Source organism: Cheilinus undulatus, linkage group 20, assembly GCF_018320785.1.
Source record: "Cheilinus undulatus linkage group 20, ASM1832078v1, whole genome shotgun sequence".
Taxonomy (NCBI): Eukaryota; Metazoa; Chordata; class Actinopteri; order Labriformes; family Labridae; genus Cheilinus; species Cheilinus undulatus.
In genome coordinates this window covers 3,007,310-3,024,456 of record NC_054884.1, presented here as the reverse complement: position 1 = coordinate 3,024,456, position 17,147 = coordinate 3,007,310, and the positions used below count along the sequence as shown (strand labels likewise).

The 17,147-nt window shown below is 44.2% G+C and overlaps 1 protein-coding gene across 1 annotated transcript in view; it reads right to left on the bottom strand.

The window, feature by feature from the left end:
- Positions 1-17,147, bottom strand: part of ryr2a (ryanodine receptor 2a (cardiac)) — a 163,482-nt gene that overhangs the window by 95,214 nt on the left and 51,121 nt on the right. The window contains exons 12-30 of the mRNA XM_041815659.1: positions 16,578-16,699; positions 15,522-15,705; positions 13,938-14,073; positions 13,000-13,095; positions 12,276-12,394; positions 10,353-10,486; positions 8,926-9,167; positions 7,063-7,255; positions 6,564-6,768; positions 5,225-5,329; positions 4,725-4,828; positions 4,565-4,648; positions 4,147-4,306; positions 3,176-3,323; positions 2,993-3,093; positions 2,811-2,915; positions 2,552-2,726; positions 2,113-2,321; positions 1,581-1,754 (exon numbers count right to left, since the gene is read on the bottom strand). Of these exons, the coding sequence (XP_041671593.1) occupies positions 1,581-1,754; positions 2,113-2,321; positions 2,552-2,726; positions 2,811-2,915; positions 2,993-3,093; positions 3,176-3,323; positions 4,147-4,306; positions 4,565-4,648; positions 4,725-4,828; positions 5,225-5,329; positions 6,564-6,768; positions 7,063-7,255; positions 8,926-9,167; positions 10,353-10,486; positions 12,276-12,394; positions 13,000-13,095; positions 13,938-14,073; positions 15,522-15,705; positions 16,578-16,699 (2,796 nt within the window). The remainder of the gene's footprint in view (positions 1-1,580; positions 1,755-2,112; positions 2,322-2,551; positions 2,727-2,810; positions 2,916-2,992; positions 3,094-3,175; positions 3,324-4,146; positions 4,307-4,564; positions 4,649-4,724; positions 4,829-5,224; positions 5,330-6,563; positions 6,769-7,062; positions 7,256-8,925; positions 9,168-10,352; positions 10,487-12,275; positions 12,395-12,999; positions 13,096-13,937; positions 14,074-15,521; positions 15,706-16,577; positions 16,700-17,147) is intronic.

The window sequence follows — 17,147 nt, the reverse complement described above, 5'->3', positions numbered from 1 at the left end:
AATAATGTAAATCAGGTGTTCCAATCACTTCCATGTCCACAGGTGTATAAAATCAAGCACCTAGGCATGCAGACTGTTTCTACAAACATTTGTGAAAGAATGGCTCGCTCTCAGGAGCTCAGTGAATTCTATCGTGGTACTGTAATAGGATGCCACCTGTGCAACAAGTCCCGTGGTGAAATTTCCTGGCTCCTAAATATTCCACTGTCAACTGTCAGTGGGATTATAACAAAGTGGAAGCAAAGTGTCTGATACAGTGGTGTAAAGCACACCGCCACTGGACCCTAGAGCAGTGGAGACGCCTTCTCTGGAGTGACCAATTGCGCTTCTCCATCTGGCAATCTGATGGACCAGTCTGGGTTTGGTGGTTGCCAGGAGAGCGGTACTTGTCTGACTGCATTGTGCCAAGTGTAAAGTTTGGTGGAGGGGGGATTATGGTGTGGAGTTGTTTTTCAGGAGCTGGGCTTGGCCCCTTAGTTCTAGTCGAAGGAACTCTGAATGCTTCAGCATACCAAGAGATTTTGGACAATTCCACGCTCCCAACTTTGTGGGAACAGTTTGGGGATGGCCCCTTCCTGTTCCAACATGGCTGTGCACCAGTGCACAAAGCAAGGTCCATAAAGACATGGATGAGAGAGTTTGGTGTGGATCAACTTGACTGGCCTGCACAGAGTCCTGACCTTAACCTGACAGAACACCTTTGGGATGAATTAGAGTGGAGACTGAGAGCCAGGACTTCATGTCCAACATCAGTGCGACCTCACAAATGCACTTCTGGAAGAATGGTCAAAAATTCCTATAAACACACTCCTAAACCTTGTGGAAAGCCTTCACAGAAGAGTTGAAGCTGTTATAGCTGCAAAGGGTGGACCGACGTTATATTAAACCCTATGGATTAAGAATGGAATGTCACTTAAGTTCATATACGAGTCAAGGGAGGTGAGCGAATACTTTTGGCAACATAGTGCATGTATGATGTATGAAAAAAGACTATCTGGGGGCCATCCTCTAAAAAGTGGCATACAAGGCGTGCGAGGGCCCTTTAGTGCTGCTTGCAGCCCTAGTTTATTTTCTGATTTTAAGCATTAATGTGTTAAAGATCCCTTTACTCTTGGAGCTGATCAGCCATAGCATAGTTTAATTGAGTTGTTTTAATTTCAATATTTCATTTCCCTAAGTGTATGCAGACTGCAACCTCTTAAAAATAAAAATTAAAAACAACAACATGTAAAACCTTTTATTCTTGAATTTAAGACTTTTGAATACTTTTTAAAAGCCTTAATTTTGGCTAAATTTATTTTGACTTTCAATACTTTTTAAGACCCCATGGAGACCTTGCGGCTACAACACTAAAAATGTTCACCACAGGTTTAAACCACTGGAGTTAAGGAGTGAAACACGGTCGGAGTTGTTGTAATCCTTTAATCTGGATTATCTATGACTGATTAATTACCCAGCACTAATGCATCTGTATTAAAATGTTAGATAAACAAAGAATGCACATTAATGAATAAATGTAACTGAGTAAAGCAGTGAATAAAGCACATCATCATGTTCATGTCAGCGTCTGTTCGTCTTACCCTCTTTGGAGAGAAGACGCCATCGTGTGGCGATCTGTTAAAGGATTCTGCGCACTCTATAGGCATGCTCAGTCGGTAGAAGGTGATTTCATTGTGACTGTTCTGAGAGCCGAATGACCTCTGGGTGACCCTTAGACACGGACACGACTCCACCGTCCCGTCGATCCTGGTGACCTGCAACACCAGAGACCGTTAGTGTTCAGCTGGTTACCTACCCATGGCTCTCAGCAGCCAATCAGAAGTGATGTTCAACTTACAGATTCAAAGAAATTAACATAAATGTGTTCTTTTTCTTGTTTTGTTTCTGTCTCAAGACTTAAGATCGCTCATGATCTCCTCCATGACTCCAGAAATAAACCGCTCATTTCAATATTCACTAAAATATAAACCCTAATATTCAACCATTCATTCAGGGACAACACTAGCAGAGCTTCTGAGGGTGTAGACAGTTTTAGATGAGTCTGAGGTGACTAAACATCAGTGATTCCAATAGACAGAAGAGCTGCAGGTCCTATAAGAGTGGTCTGCTCACATCGATGTGCTGGTGGAGGGGGGGCACAGGGACAAACTGGGGCAGCCTCTTGCTGAGCCACATGGTGACGTCTCGGTTCATGTTGACGGCGAACGGTTCGTATCCCTCCTGAAGGCCACAGATGGTGAAATACTTCAGAGAGCTGACGTCTTTACCGAAGTTCATCCTCCCCACCTGACAGACCCCCAGACTGCAGACCGGGATGAAACCTGCAGGAACCAACACAAGACATCAAGCACGAGGATGGTCCACAAAGATGAATCAACATGTGAGTGCTAGATATCAATCACAATCACTGGCCATCAGTCAGGGCCTCACAAAAGCATACTGAGACCAGGAGGACCAAGGACCCAAAGACTCTGATTATAGTCCACAACTACTATTAACATGTATTCTAACAACGGATCAGAACTGGTGTAACTAATGGCGGTAAACTGACCTTCACCAGCATCAAAGTCTTTGAATGCCAGCTCAGACCCAGAGTCATCCAGCAGCACCTCCCCGTTCAGCGTGAACATCATGGTGTGTTCGTTCAGGTCTACCATGCAGCCCACCACGTCCCCCGTTTGCCACGCCCGACCAAAGTGTTCATTACCCTGGTGCCAGCGCTGGACCTACAAAAAGAACATGACTACATTTAGAACCGAAAACAGACAGCGCTGTGTAGGTAGGAGGTAAACATGTCCTGAGGCAGATACCTTGAACCCATCAAAAACGAAAGCCTGATCATCAGAGCCCAGCTCCTGGTCTGGGAGACACCCCGGTCTTGCCCAGCCCACCCTCATTTCTCCAGCTGTTAACACCTGAGAGAAGAACATACAGGTAACCCATTAGTGTCTGATTAATTTCAGACCGTTAGTCTCATGGCATGCTTACTCACCTCCAGCTCAAAGTACCACTTCCCTGTGTTCACGCTGTATGTCTTCTCTGCTCTGAAGATCCTGAACCGTTCGGCGGACATGTTACTGGGGTCGCACTGAGCTGCTGGAGGAAAGCATTCATTAATTTATGGATATATCATCAATGACTAACACCCGTAAAGTGAAGAATGGTTGGGTTGTACCGTGGTCCTGGTCTGGAGCCTCTAGGTTGTACCCATAGCCCAGCAGAGTCCTGACAGCCTCTCTCAGACTGTCCTTGTTGGACTTTTTGGTCCTCTCATCCAGCAGAGTGTAGGGGACCAGGCGAGGGTTCCTACGGTTCTTTACATCCTGAAGAAATACACAGGTGGTAAAATGGTTATACCGATGGTTGAATGGTTATACCCATGGTTGAATACCCATGGTTGAATGGTTATACCCATGGTTGAATGGTTATACTGATGGTTGAATACCCATGGTTGAATGGTTATACTGATGGTTGAATGGTTATACCCATGGTTGAATACCCATGGTTGAATGGTTATACCCATGGTTGAATGGTCATACTGATTGTTGAATGGTTATACTCATGGTTGAATGGTTATACTGATGGTTGAATGGTCATACTGATGGTTGAATGGTTATACTGATGGTTGAATGGTCATACTGATGGTTGAATGGTCATACTGATGGTTGAATGGTTATACTCATGGTTGAATGGTTATACTGATGGTTGAATGGTCATACTGATGGTTGAATGGTTATACTGATGGTTGAATGGTTATACTGATGGTTGAATGGTTATACTGATGGTTGAATGGTTATACTCATGGTTGAATGGTTATACTGATGGTTGAATGGTAATACTGATGGTTGAATGGTTATACTGATGGTTGAATGGTTATACTGATGGTTGAATGGTTATACTGATGGTTGAATGGTTATACTGATGGTTGAATGGTAATACTGATGGTTGAATGGTTATACTGATGGTTGAATGGTTATACTCATGGTTGAATGGTTATACTGATGGTTGAATGGTTATACTGATGGTTGAATGGTTATACTCATGGTTGAATGGTTATACTCATGGTTGAATGGTTATACTGATGGTTGAATGGTTATTCCTATGGATAAACCTGTTAGTTTTTGTGTTCCACCCCAGTCCTCCTACCTGCTGGATGCCGTAAGTCCAGCCCTGGCGGATGCGGTCTCTCGCCCACACGTTGTGAGCGTTCTCAGCCAGTTTGTCCACCATGGCTTCCTGGGTGGAGGTCAGTTTGATGTGACTCAGGTCCAGAGGAGCAGGTTTATAACCACTGGATAATTCATAGCTGCACAGATAGAGTTCACCCACTCAGTGGTTCATGCTGCAGGTTTGATAACTTATCTACCTTATATATAACACTACCACACTACCAACTCTTTGATACTCTTCGCCTCCAGAAATCAAAAACATATTTTATGTCTCATTGCCTTACTCAGGTATGCTCAGGTACAGAACAGCGTTACTGATGTGAAAGCAGACCAGCAGGGGGATGCACTGTGCAAAAGAAACTACATTAATGATCTTCAAACAGATGTATACTCACGTATGGGACAGTTTCAGACTCTTGACCTTCTCCACAGCGTGCTCATCAGAAAGGCCAACATGGCAACCCAGAGCCAGCAGCGTCCTGAAACACAGACACGTTACTGAACACTGACTCCTGATCAGAGACTTAGGAAATATCTGTCTGATGGTCGGATTACTTTAACGTCTCCAAGGACATCTGCAGGTTGTAGCTCCGCTCCTGCTCAGGAAGTTTGGAGAACTCCACAAGGCACGGGTGCTGCCTCTTGTTATCATCCCTCACCTGGACAGGTAACAACAGTATCAAATAGACATCTTTATGTGTAACTTCACCATCTTAAAAAGTCATATCAAAGTCTAATTTTACAGTATCTGTCAACAAAGGTTTCTCTTTCCTTTGTTGATCTTCAGGTTAAGATTAAAAGTTTCACAAAACTATCTAGGATGTTAACCCCTCCCCTCATTTATCTAAGGACTACAGACAGCATGGTAACAGCTGACTTCAGTCAGTCCACATGTTAACAGAGAGCAGTGGTACTCAGAGATGATAGTTGGAAACCAAAGAGGATTGAATTCTTACATATCACTGCTGTAATTCACAGACCTGTGAGACCTCTGTCTGAGAGCAACGACAGATCTGTCTCTAATCTGTAACTTCACTATGTTATCAGACACTCACAGCTCCGTAGGTCCAGCCCAGCTCAATCTTGTTCATCACCCAGAGTTCATGGATGTTTTCAGCTAGTTTCTCCCTGATTCTCTCCAGGTGAGGAGGAAGAACGATCTGTACAGAGACAGGGGGATAGAAACATGTTTTTACATCATTTCATCATTAGTCCGTTACTTCTGTCTGATCCTGCTGTCTTTTTAGGAAAGAGCCAAGCATATGTTTGCACAATTGGGACCTGGCTGCATGGGGAGTCTTGCTAACATGGCCACGGTCATTTCTGGGGATCATAGACCCTCTTTAGAAACAAACAATGATATCACTGAGGGTCTAAACCCTGTACTGGTCAAGACCCCTTGAAAATTTGGGTAGCCCCCCCAATCAGACAAGGATGTTATTATGTTTAGAACCTTATCAGTACCAGGTTAGGACCCTGTCAACTACAGGTTACTGATTAGAACCAAAAAGTGTTGAGTTGGGACTCTGTCAGTACTAGGTAAGGACCCTGTGACTACCAAGTTAGGACCCTGTTAACTGGATCACACCCTTTCAACAACAGGTAAGGTCCCCTTCAGTACCAGATTAGGACCCTGTCAGTTACAGAATACTGGTTAGAACCAGTTTACTGGTTAGGACCTGTTTCCTGTCAAGACCCATTAACCTGTCTGGACACCATCAGTATCAAGTTGGGCCCTGTTTACTGGTCAGGAACCTGACAGTACAAGGTCAGGACTCATTTACTGGTTGGGACCCCGTTAGCATCTGATAAGGTACCGGATGTAACCCCATTAGTATCAGGTTAGGACCTGTGTACTTCTAAGAACCTGTTTAAAGGTTAGGAACTTTCTGCTGGTTAGGACTTGTTTACTGGAAAGGACCCTGTTAGTACCCGGTCAGGATCCATGTACTGGACAGAACCAGTTAAGTGGTTAAAGCATGTTCTCTCGCAGAGACCCATTAACTGGTCTGGACACCATCAGTATGAGGTTAGGAACAGTCTACCAGTCAGGACTCTGTCAGGATCTGATGAGGTACCAGCTGTGACCCCATTAGTATCAGGTTGGACCATGTGTACTGGTCAGGACCCTGTAAGTAACTGATGAGGTACCGGGTGTGACCCTGATACAGCTTAGGCCATGCTTACTGGTCAGGAACCTGTCAGTACAAGGTCAGGACTCATTTACTGGTTGGGACCCCATTAGCATGTGATGAGGTACCAGGTGTGACCCTATCAGCATCAGGCTTGGACGTGTTCACTGGTCGGGACCCTGTTAGTACCAGGTCAGGACCTATTTACTGGTTAGGTTCCCATTAGTATGTGATGAGGTACTGGGTGTGACCCCATTAGTACCTGGCTGGTGTCCACTGGTGTCGGGGTGAATGCGGCCTGGCTCAGAGTGATGGTGGGCCCCAGCAGGTCTCTGGCTCCCGTCTGGTCCTGACACGGCTCCAGCTTCAGCTTCTCTCTGGGTAACACGGCCTCATAACACGGAGCGTAACCTGGAGGGGGGAGGAACTTAAACTCTCCATGACGACCCCCCAGGAGGAAACGAACCCTGAAAGGGGGAGAGAGGACGTGAGATTGACCTGGAGATGTGGTTCACTTTAGAGGAAATGGTCCCCGAGTCATGCACTCAAACCTTTCTCTATACAGGGTTGCAGAAGCAGAGTTTTGTTCTCTAGAGTCTGGGTTAGTTCTTGTTATCACCTTAGAGAGACTACCCCACATTTCCACAGACACAGATGTTAAACCAGTCCAACCAGTAAGTGCTTTACTTTCTAAGTATCTAGTGGACTATAAATAATATTTGAGTTTTCATGTATAAATAACCGTTTAGGGAGAGACTAACTTGACTCCTGCAGAGAAGCTGGCCACAGGGAAGAAGAGTCCGTCAGAGTTGAAGTTCTCAAACATGCCCTGTACCGGCTGTCCGTTGATCCTGAAGGAGATACTGGGCACGCTCAGATCCAGACAGCAGCTGACCACATCCTCCGCCTTCAGGAGGTGCTGGTTAGGAGAGCTGACGGTGCGGGCGATGCAGCCTGAACGGACAGGAAACACGGTTAGTTAGAACTGCTCTGGCTGTTCTGTAGAGGTCAGAGGTCATCAAGTCACGGCAGAAAGGACAGGGTTTGTGTCCACTCTGTTGACCTTTGAAATGGTAAGAGCAGCTTTAAGTTACTCTAACACATGCTCAATACTGTCTGCATATTTTTCACCAGAGCATTTTACATGTAGAGCAGTGGTTCTCAAATGGTGTGGCAGGGCACACTAGTGTGCCCTGAGACAAGTCTAGGTGTGCCTTGGGAATCTGACTGGACCCCTGAAAAAAAACAGAGAATGGGCCCTCCCCAGTTGTGATTTATTGAAGAGTATGTGTGTTGGATCAGTAGCATTGGTGCTAGCATCGATGCTAACAGTTACCTCATTTGGCAAGCTATTATTGAGTTGAAATTGGTGTTGAAATTATCATTATTCATGCTACTTTTAAACAAGTTTACCAATTTTTCTACCCATCTTGCCACTAATTTTGGCAACTAAAACCATTTTTGCTGCTTTTTTGGAATTTGGCAACTTTTGAAAATACTTTTGACCCATTTTTTTCAACTTTTTTGGAACTTTTTGCCACATTTAACCCATTTTTGCTACCTTTTTGACGGTTCTTGCCTACTTTTGCTATTATTTGGACATTTTTTGCCAATTTTTTCATCACTTCTTACCACGTTTTAGCAACTTTAACCCTTTTTTGCCACTTTTCTGCCACTTGTAACCTATTTTGTCACCTTTTTGACACTTTCAACCTATTTTTGCCCCCTTCTTGCTAATTTTCACTCACTTTGCCTTTGATTTGGCCACTTTTTTGCCTAATTATGCCCTTTTTTTAATCACTTTCAAACTATTTTAACCACCTTTTTACAACATTTAACCCCTTTTCCCACTTGTAACCCAGTTTTGCCACCTTTTTCACACTTTCAACACATTTTGCCACTATTAACCAATTTTTTGGCCCCTTATGCAAATTGCTAACCATTTTTTACTTTGTCTTGCCACTTTGTTCCCAATTTTGCCATGTTTTATCATCACTTTAACCAATTTTTGCCACCTTTCAGGCATCTTTTGCCCACTTTTGCCACCCCAGTTGTCTGGGCCCCAGAAACCTCTCCCCTTTATCCCCCCTTATGGGCGACCTTGACTGTTATATTATTTAAAAGTCTATTTTGTATTGATATGAATATTGTGTGCCTTGAGATTTTGGCTTTAACCTTAGGTGTGCCTTGGGCAAAAAAAGTTTGAAAACCACTGCTCGAGAGTGTTAAACTTTTCTGGACCATGTCAAGTTCTCTCCAGAGAACATCTAACTTTCTACAGAGTATCTAAAATGTTCTGTAGAGCACCTGAAACTCTCAAAGCATGAAGAACTTTCTCAGCAGGGTGGAAAACTCTCTGGAGCTCAACAAAAACTTCCTTTAAGACCTCCTGGAGAGCTTGTAGACCCTTTTAAAGGCCTTGGAAAGATCTTGTCAGACTTCCTGGAGGTCAAGGTAAACTGAGAGCAAGCCAAACTTTCAAACATTCTAGAGAGTTCTGAAATGTTCCTTGGGATCACAGAACTCTTCCCTGAGAACACTCAGAGCTTTACAAGGCTTAAGAGGGGAGCAGTTCGTCATTATTATCTACGTTCAGTCAGACAGATTCCTACTACAGACGTTACCTGACCACAGGTGGAGTCCATCGAAGCCATACGAGTATAGGTCATCCCCCACACCGTTACCCCCCCACCCCTCCCCTCCACTGGGAAAGGGGGCGTAGCCGCTGGTGTTGGCCCAGCCCACTCTGAGGTGTGTCGCCTCTGCAGTGACGAACGGCTGGGCCTGATCTACAATCAGCTCGTAGTACCACTTCCTGTACTGGGCGGAACCATCGCTGACCCCCAGAAAGATGTTGGGGCGCATGCTGGAAGAAGAAGAGGAAGAGGAGGAAGGAGAAGAGGATTTTGATTTTTAACAGATACTTTATATACACTATGTAAATTCTAACAGGCAGACATTTAAGGCTTACGTAACTCCACCACTAAAATACCAGACTAGACAAGTGTGAAATTTTTGTTCTCTGTCAGAGACTTTGCATAGAATCTCTTTAAACCCCCACATTTCCATGAATTTTCATGATGTTCATGTAAAGTACCTAAAGAAAACGTCACTCATACGACATCTACGCTGGCACCCAGTATATTTTATTGAGCCATTCAGAGGTGGACTTCCTGGTATGTTTCGGGTTGTTGTCCTGCTGCATAACCCAAGAGTGCTTGATCTTGAGGTCATGAACTGATGGCCGGATGTTGGCCTTCAGGATTTTCTGGCACACCTTCCAGAAAGTTCAACTTTTGTCTGGTCAGTCCACAGAATATTTCTCCAGAAGTCTTGGGGATCATCAGGATGTTTCTTGGCAAATGTGAGACGAGCCTTTGTGTTCTTTTTGGTCAGCAGTGGTTTTGGCCTTGGAACTCTCCCATGATGCCATTCTTGCCCAGTGTCTTTCTGATGGTTGAGTCATGAACTCTGACCTTAACTGAGACCAGTGAGGCCTGCAGGTCTTTGGATGTGGTTCTGGGTTCTTTTGGGACTTCCTGGATGAGTCGTTGTTGCACTCTTGGAGTCATTTTGGTTGGCCGACCACTCCTGGAAGGTTCACCACTGTTCCCAGTTTTCTCCATTTGTGGATAATGGCTCTGACCATGGTTCGCTGGAGTCCCAAAGCCTTGGGAATGTCTTTGTAACCTTTTCCAGAATGATTGATTTTAGCCACTTTGTTTCTCATTTGTTCTTGAATTCCTTTGGATGGTGGCATGATGTGTTTCTTTCTGAGATCTTGCAGCCTACTTCTCTTTGTCTGACAGCTTCTATTTAAGGGATTTCTTCATCCAACAAATCTGGAGGTAATCAGACCAGTGTAGCTGAACTCAGCTTTCCAAGAACTGTGGTTAATCACAGCTAACTCACGGTTTAACAAGGGGGTTAAAATACTTTTTCACATAGGGCCAGATAGATTTGGATTTTCTCCCTTAATAATTTTTTTGTATTTTTTATGGGGGTGGGGCTTGGTAAAAGGTTAGTAAGGTGTGATCATGTCCGTGTATACCTGCTTACGTGGTTGCTCAGCCTGGTCTGGAGCAGCAGGTCTCGTCCTGGCAGCAGGTTATCACAGATCAGGTGTTGGTTTGAGCGAACAGCAACGCCATGACAGACACACAGAGAGCACAGCACGTCTAAGACCTGAAAAGTTGATCACAGAGACCTGAGTCAACATGGAGATTATAGGAAGACAACAGGAGGGACAGAAGGATGGGAGACAGTGATGAGGTGAATTAAGCATGTATGATAGCATACCACACATTAAGATAGAATGCAGTACAATAGGATATGATAAGATGTGATACCATATGATGTAGTACTATCACCAGACTGATATGAAGACATGTGGGGCTTTTTGGAGGGCCTGGACCTTGATGGTGGGGCCATTGGTCCTCACCAGGAGAATCTATTTTGAAGCTTTTCATTGACGACATTTAAAGTACACGTCTTGATCATTCCGAGAAATTTTAGACAGATACCTGATATTTGATGCACACCTATAATGACTTTTTCTCGAGGCCCATTGGAGCACAGGGCCAGGGGTAGTGGTCTACCTCTGTCTAACGTAAAATCACCTATGTATAATGTCCTGGTGTTAGACATTCCTCTGCTTCTGCAGAAGAATCAATAATGAAACCAGAGAAACAAACACAGTCCACATGATGGTGTTTACCTCCAGTCTCCTCTCTGAATACGTCTCTGCTGCAGGCTCACGTTGTTTTATTCATACATACAACATGCTCTTTATATTTGTTCTATAAAGCACACCTGGGTAGAAACAGACCAGGTGTGCTGAGGTATCAGGGTCTGTAGACTGGAGTGATAAAACCTCGATCCCTGATCTAACATCTGTCAGAGAGAGGAGTCAGAGGGAAGTCCACTGCCTCTAATTATGCTCTTAGAAAAAAACAGCATAGAACAATTACAATACCTATTCACCATCTAAAAGTTCATACAGATGGGACCAAAAATACTGGAACAAACGCCATCACAACTTTGGCAAAGAACATTATAACACAGAACAGACTGGGGGGGTCTGTGCCACTTTTTAACTGCTTTTCTCCTTTTTATTTAAAGAACATTATAACACAGACCAGACTGGGGGGGTCTGTGCCACTTTTAAACTGCTTTTCTCCCTTTTATTTAAAGAACATTATAACACAGACCAGACTGGGGGGGTCTATGCCACTTTTTAACCGCTTTTCTCCCTTTTATTTAAAGAACATTATAACACAGACCAGACTGGGGGGGTCTATGCCACTTTTTAACTGCTTTTCTCCCTTTTATTTAAAGACAACAAGGAGTATACCTTGAAGTAAATAAACCATGTGGACCAGAAACAATCCTCAGTTAAAGACAGAGGGTGGTAGAGAGGACTGTTTGTCTACAATCACTGCAGGATCACTGAGCTAATAGATGAGCTATTCACGTTCACCCTGGATGTCACACACAGAGTCACATGATGACGACAAATGAGCAGAAAAAACAGGAAATAACACACAACAGTGTTTGAAAACTGATCTAGCTGGCGCCAATGCTCATTAATATTTACTAACCACTACAGAACACATGAAGAAGAAGAAGGGGGTAGAACACATGAAGAAGAAGAGTTACATTCACTAATGTGAGCAGCAGAGCTCCTTGAGGAACCAGGATCCAGGACTTAAACATACTAGACCATGAACCTTTGAAATGGGCCTTGACTTCCGTGAAAGTTCCACTCTTATAGACAGCAGACAGTGGAACGTCATACAGTAGAGCACAGGAACATGACCAGAGGGAATGCTGAGCCTGGGTCCAGGTCTGTTAGATTTTTATGGCTCTGCTGTTTATTATACATTTAAATAAAATATCTTGTGACTGTGAGGATATTTGTCATATATTTAGAGAATATTTATTTATTCTAGTGAAGATAATCAGGTTAAATGACCTTGTGGTTGCGTCCATGTTTGTCCAGCAGTGAGATGATGGACTTGATGTGTCCCTCTTTGATGATGTTCAGAGCTTCAGGACTCTCCACCAGGACACAGTGAAGAACCTCCAGGATACCTATCCAATCAATCAATCAATTAATCAATCAATCAATCAATCAATCAATCCACACATACAAACAGAGATATGTATCAGTTAGAATGTTGAGGACCATCAGAACCAGCCCCATCTATGTTCATCCTAAACCATCTTCACCCTCTGACTGTAAACTTGAGTTTGTGTTTTAACTTTAGTGATGTTATAGAGTTAGAATCATTCAGGGATAGATGAACTAAACCCTGTCACAGTCTGTAGAGTCAAACAGTTTTTCATATTTTCACCATAACTGTTGAAATAAATGTTTTCTCCTACAGACCGGCCTACATGTGGACTGGAAAGTCTAAAGAGTTTGAGACCAGAACGTCAGTTTTAATCTCTGTTCTTCTCCGTTTTTCTGTTTCTTCTGGTTCTTTCTGCTCCAATCAGACCGACAGACTCGACCTCTACTAGGAGTTTGGTCAAGTTTTATCCTCCAAGGAGTTCAGAACACAAAGATCTACAGAGATGTTCCCTCTAACAACGCTATCATAATCCTTTTATTTATCACCAATATTATCTGAACAAAGAGGGCAGGTTATTGATAAAGACCCAACAGTGATGTCATCGTACAGGTGCTGTCCTACCTGAGGAAGCCTCCAGTCTCTCCAGTCGGCTGATCAACCAATCCAACGATCCTGAGAACTGAGCGCAGTTCTTCCTGTTTCCTCTGATCAGAGCCGCTGAGAAATAAGACAGAGATTCTGATTGGTCCAGGAGATTACAGTAAAGTTACAAGACAAATACATTTAAATCAATATGAACAGCTTCTCCATCTGGATTATAATCCCTGTGTGATGGTTTTACCCAGCTAGGTCATTAATCTAGATAAATAAATCTAAACTAATATAACCAGTCACTGTGTCTGGATTATAACTCCTGTGTGATGGTTTTTATCCAGCTAGGTCATTAATCTAGATAAATAAATCTAAACTAATATAACCAGTCACTGTGTCTGGATTATAACCCCTGTGTGATGGTTTTTATCCAGTTAGGTCATTAATCTAGATAAATAAATCTAAACTAATATAACCAGTCTGTCTGTCTGGATTATAATCCCTGTGTGATGGTTTTACCCAGCTAGGTCATTAATCTAGATAAATAAATCTAAACTAATATAACCAGTCTGTCTGTTTGGATTATAATCCCTGTGTGATGGTTTTACCCAGCTAGGTCACTAATCTAGATAAATAAATCCAAACTAATATAACCAGTCTCTGTGTCTGGATTATAACCCCTGTGTGATGGTTTTTATCCAGTTAGGTCATTAATCTAGATAAATAAATCTAAACTAATACAACCAGTCTGTCTGTCTGGATTATAATCCCTGTGTGATGGTTTTTATCCAGTTAGGTCATTAATCTAGATAAATAAATCTAAACTAATATAACCAGTCTCTGTGTCTGGATTATAACCCCTGTGTGATGGTTTTTATCCAGTTAGGTCATTAATCTAGATAAATAAATCTAAACTAATACAACCAGTCTGTCTGTCTGGATTATAATCCCTGTGTGATGGTTTTTACCCAGCAGCTGGTACAGAGAGTTGAGGATGGAGCTCCAGGTGTCTCCTGCTTCTCGTCCTGCAGCTTCAGTAAAATGAGCAGCGCTGCTGTAAACGTGCAGACGATCAATACACTCCAGCACCAGGCTGATCATTCCCTGAACACAGAGAGAGATGAATTAGATCTGATATTCAAATGTCATCATTGTTAAAGAGTTGATAGATGGCTGGATGTATTCTTATAAACTATCTCTGTAGACATAGCTTTCCTTTCAGCTTCATTGAAGGTATTCTTCAACATTTTGTGTCCTCTCTGGTCAAAAACACATCCGTATTTCTGAATGACAAAGGAAGAATAACTGGAGGCGGGTCTCATACAAGCATAAACTATCAGTCAATAGATGAGAGATCACTTCTGAACCAATCAGAGCGCTGAAACCAAAAAGTGCTAAACTAAAATCTGACCTGAGAACCCTCATCTTGGTCCTGGTTCTGATTTCTGTCTGAGGACTGAACAAATCAAACTATGAGTGAATAAACAGTTTATTGCTGAGGAGGAGAGGAGGATGAGGAGAGGAGGATGGGTGGTAAGAGCAGGAGAGTAAAGGGGAGAGGAGGCGAGAAGAGAAAGGAGAAGAGGAGAGAAGGAGAGGAGAAGGGGTAGAGAGGAGGACAGGAAGAGAGAGGAGGAAAGGCGGAGAGAAGAAAAGAAGGAGAGGAAAGGGGAGAAGAGGAGGAGAGGTGAAGAGGAGGTGAAGCAGAGGAGAGGAATAATAAAAGAGGAGAGGAGGACAGCAGGTGAGGAGGAGAGAAGGAGGGAAGAGGAGAGGAGGATGAGAGGAAAGGAAGAGAGGAGACAAGGAAAAGGAGGAGAGGAAGAGAGGAAATAGGGAGGAAGGCAGACAGGGAGGACAGGAGCTGGTGAGGAGAGGAAGAGGGAAGAGGAGAGGAGGAGCAGAGGAGGTGGAGAAGAGGAGAGGAGGAGAAGTGGAGGAGGAGGAGAGGAGTGGGGGCAAGGAGAGGACAGGAGGAGGAGAGGAGAGGAAGAAACGAGGAGAGGAGGAGAGGAAGAGAGGAGGAGAGCAGAGGAGGAGAGGAGAGGAGAGGAGAGGAGGAGAGGTGGAGGAGGAGGAGAGGAGTGGGGGCAAGGAGAGGACAGGAGGAGGAGAGGAGAGGAAGAAACGAGGAGAGGAGAAGAGGAAGAGAGGAAGAGAGGAGGAGAGCAGAGGAGGAGAGGAGAGGAGAGGAGAGGAGAGGAGAGGAGGAGCAGCACACTTTGAGGGATGGGCACCTAGCTCCTCCTATCCTTGGTCCAACCGGTGAGGTGACTGATCTCCATGCTGTTTTACATGACCAAACCGACCAATCAGACTTCAACTCTCTGAATGTTTATGATTGGTCAGTCCATCAGGATCAATCAAAACCTTGTCAGTTGTTTTTACACTTAGAGAGGAAGCAGGATGGCTGTCAGAGAGAGAGGGCGATGCTCCAACCTGCCCATGCCTGGAGCTCCTCTATGAAAATGTTCAGATTCTTTCTGTGTAATGAATAAATATAAATGTGTATAATTATCATAAATAACTGACACAGATACAGGGGTTTTTACCTCCTCTTGGAAAAGGTTCTGCCGGTTCTTCAGCGCTCTCAGGCGGTTCTGCTTGTCTTCATGCTCCAGGTGATCTCCAGGTGGCTGGAAGTATCCAATCAGATCCTGCAGGCTCAGGCTGACTGAATCTATTGGTAAATCAGGAGTGGAGCCCCGCCCCTTTTTCCTCAGAGAGTCCAGCCCCCTGCAGCGGGGGGGAGACACAGGTAAAGGTGATGTGTGACCACAGGTGCAGGTAATAACCCTGAGAACAGTTAGGGTCAGGGTCTAAGGTTTACAGACCACATGATTTAAATAAAAGTCTAAAATCAGGTCATCATCGAGTCATTCCCTCAAAGACTGGGATCAGTACTTTTATAGTTAGTGTATAACAGACAGGAGTATGAGCCCTCAGTGTTTAAAGGCTGCAGACTAAAGAGTGTCTGCAGACAGACAAGAGCAGACGGGACGTCCTTAAAGAGACCATGGTCGGGTTCAAAGAACCATGAGGAGGCTAAAATCTTTCAGAGCAGTGCCTGCAGCACGTTCTAACCTGCATTCTGTTCCTGTTTTTTTGTTTAGTGACTCGTAAAAGCTGACAGTAGAGAAGGTAAGAACAGACTCAGTAACCCAAGGATGAAGCATGCTGCAGGGAGAGAGGCATACAGCTGCAGTTTCATGCTCTAGCTGAACTGTTTTACATCAAAAACCGTCCTTATCTCAGTGTGTGCATGAGTGAATCAGCACAGAGCTCTAATCTGACAGCTGCTTTAGTCTGCATGTCTCTAACTCTGCTAGGGATGGGAAGATTGTACAGTTTCACTACTGAACATGGTGTAAAAGGTCACTCTTTTTTAATACAGGCTAAACCCTAGTGTGTGTGAGCCGTCATCTTAGACAGGCCCACGGTTCATTTACAGATCCAGGAAACACGTCTGAATAAATCCTTTACAGGAGCTCTCTGCTGAGAACTTCACTACTACGACATGTGATTGTTTAACTTTGACCCCTTTTGACTGATTGATCGATTGGCTGGTTGATTGACTGATTGATGACCTGGACTTGTTGGTGACCCACCTGATGAACAGGTTAAACAGGAACACAGTACTCCTGATGACTCGGGCGGTCCGACTCTCCTCGTGTTGAGATCGAGACAGAGTCAGCCCGTCATCCATGTGACCCTCGTGGTGCATGATGGCCTGGAACAAAGGAGACCAGAGGTTAGGACTCAGTACCAGACCGGACCATGATACCAGACTGGACCACAATATCAGACCACAATACAAGACCAGACCATGATACCAGACCGGGCAACAATACCAGAACACAATACCAGACAGGAAAGCAAAACCAGACCAGATCACAATACCAGACCGGACCACAATACTAGACTGGATCACTATATCAGACCAGGAAAACAAAACCGGACCAGACCACAATACCAGACCAGACCGCCATACCAGGCCGGACAACAAGATCGGACCACAAGAACAGTCGGATCAGTCAGGAAACAAAGAGGAGCTTAAGACCGTACAGTCAGACCCCCTCTCTACACTCAGACCCCCTCTCTACAGTCAGACCCCCGCTCTACACTCAGACCCCCTCTCTATAGTCAGACCCCCTCTCTACACTCAGACCCCCTCTCTA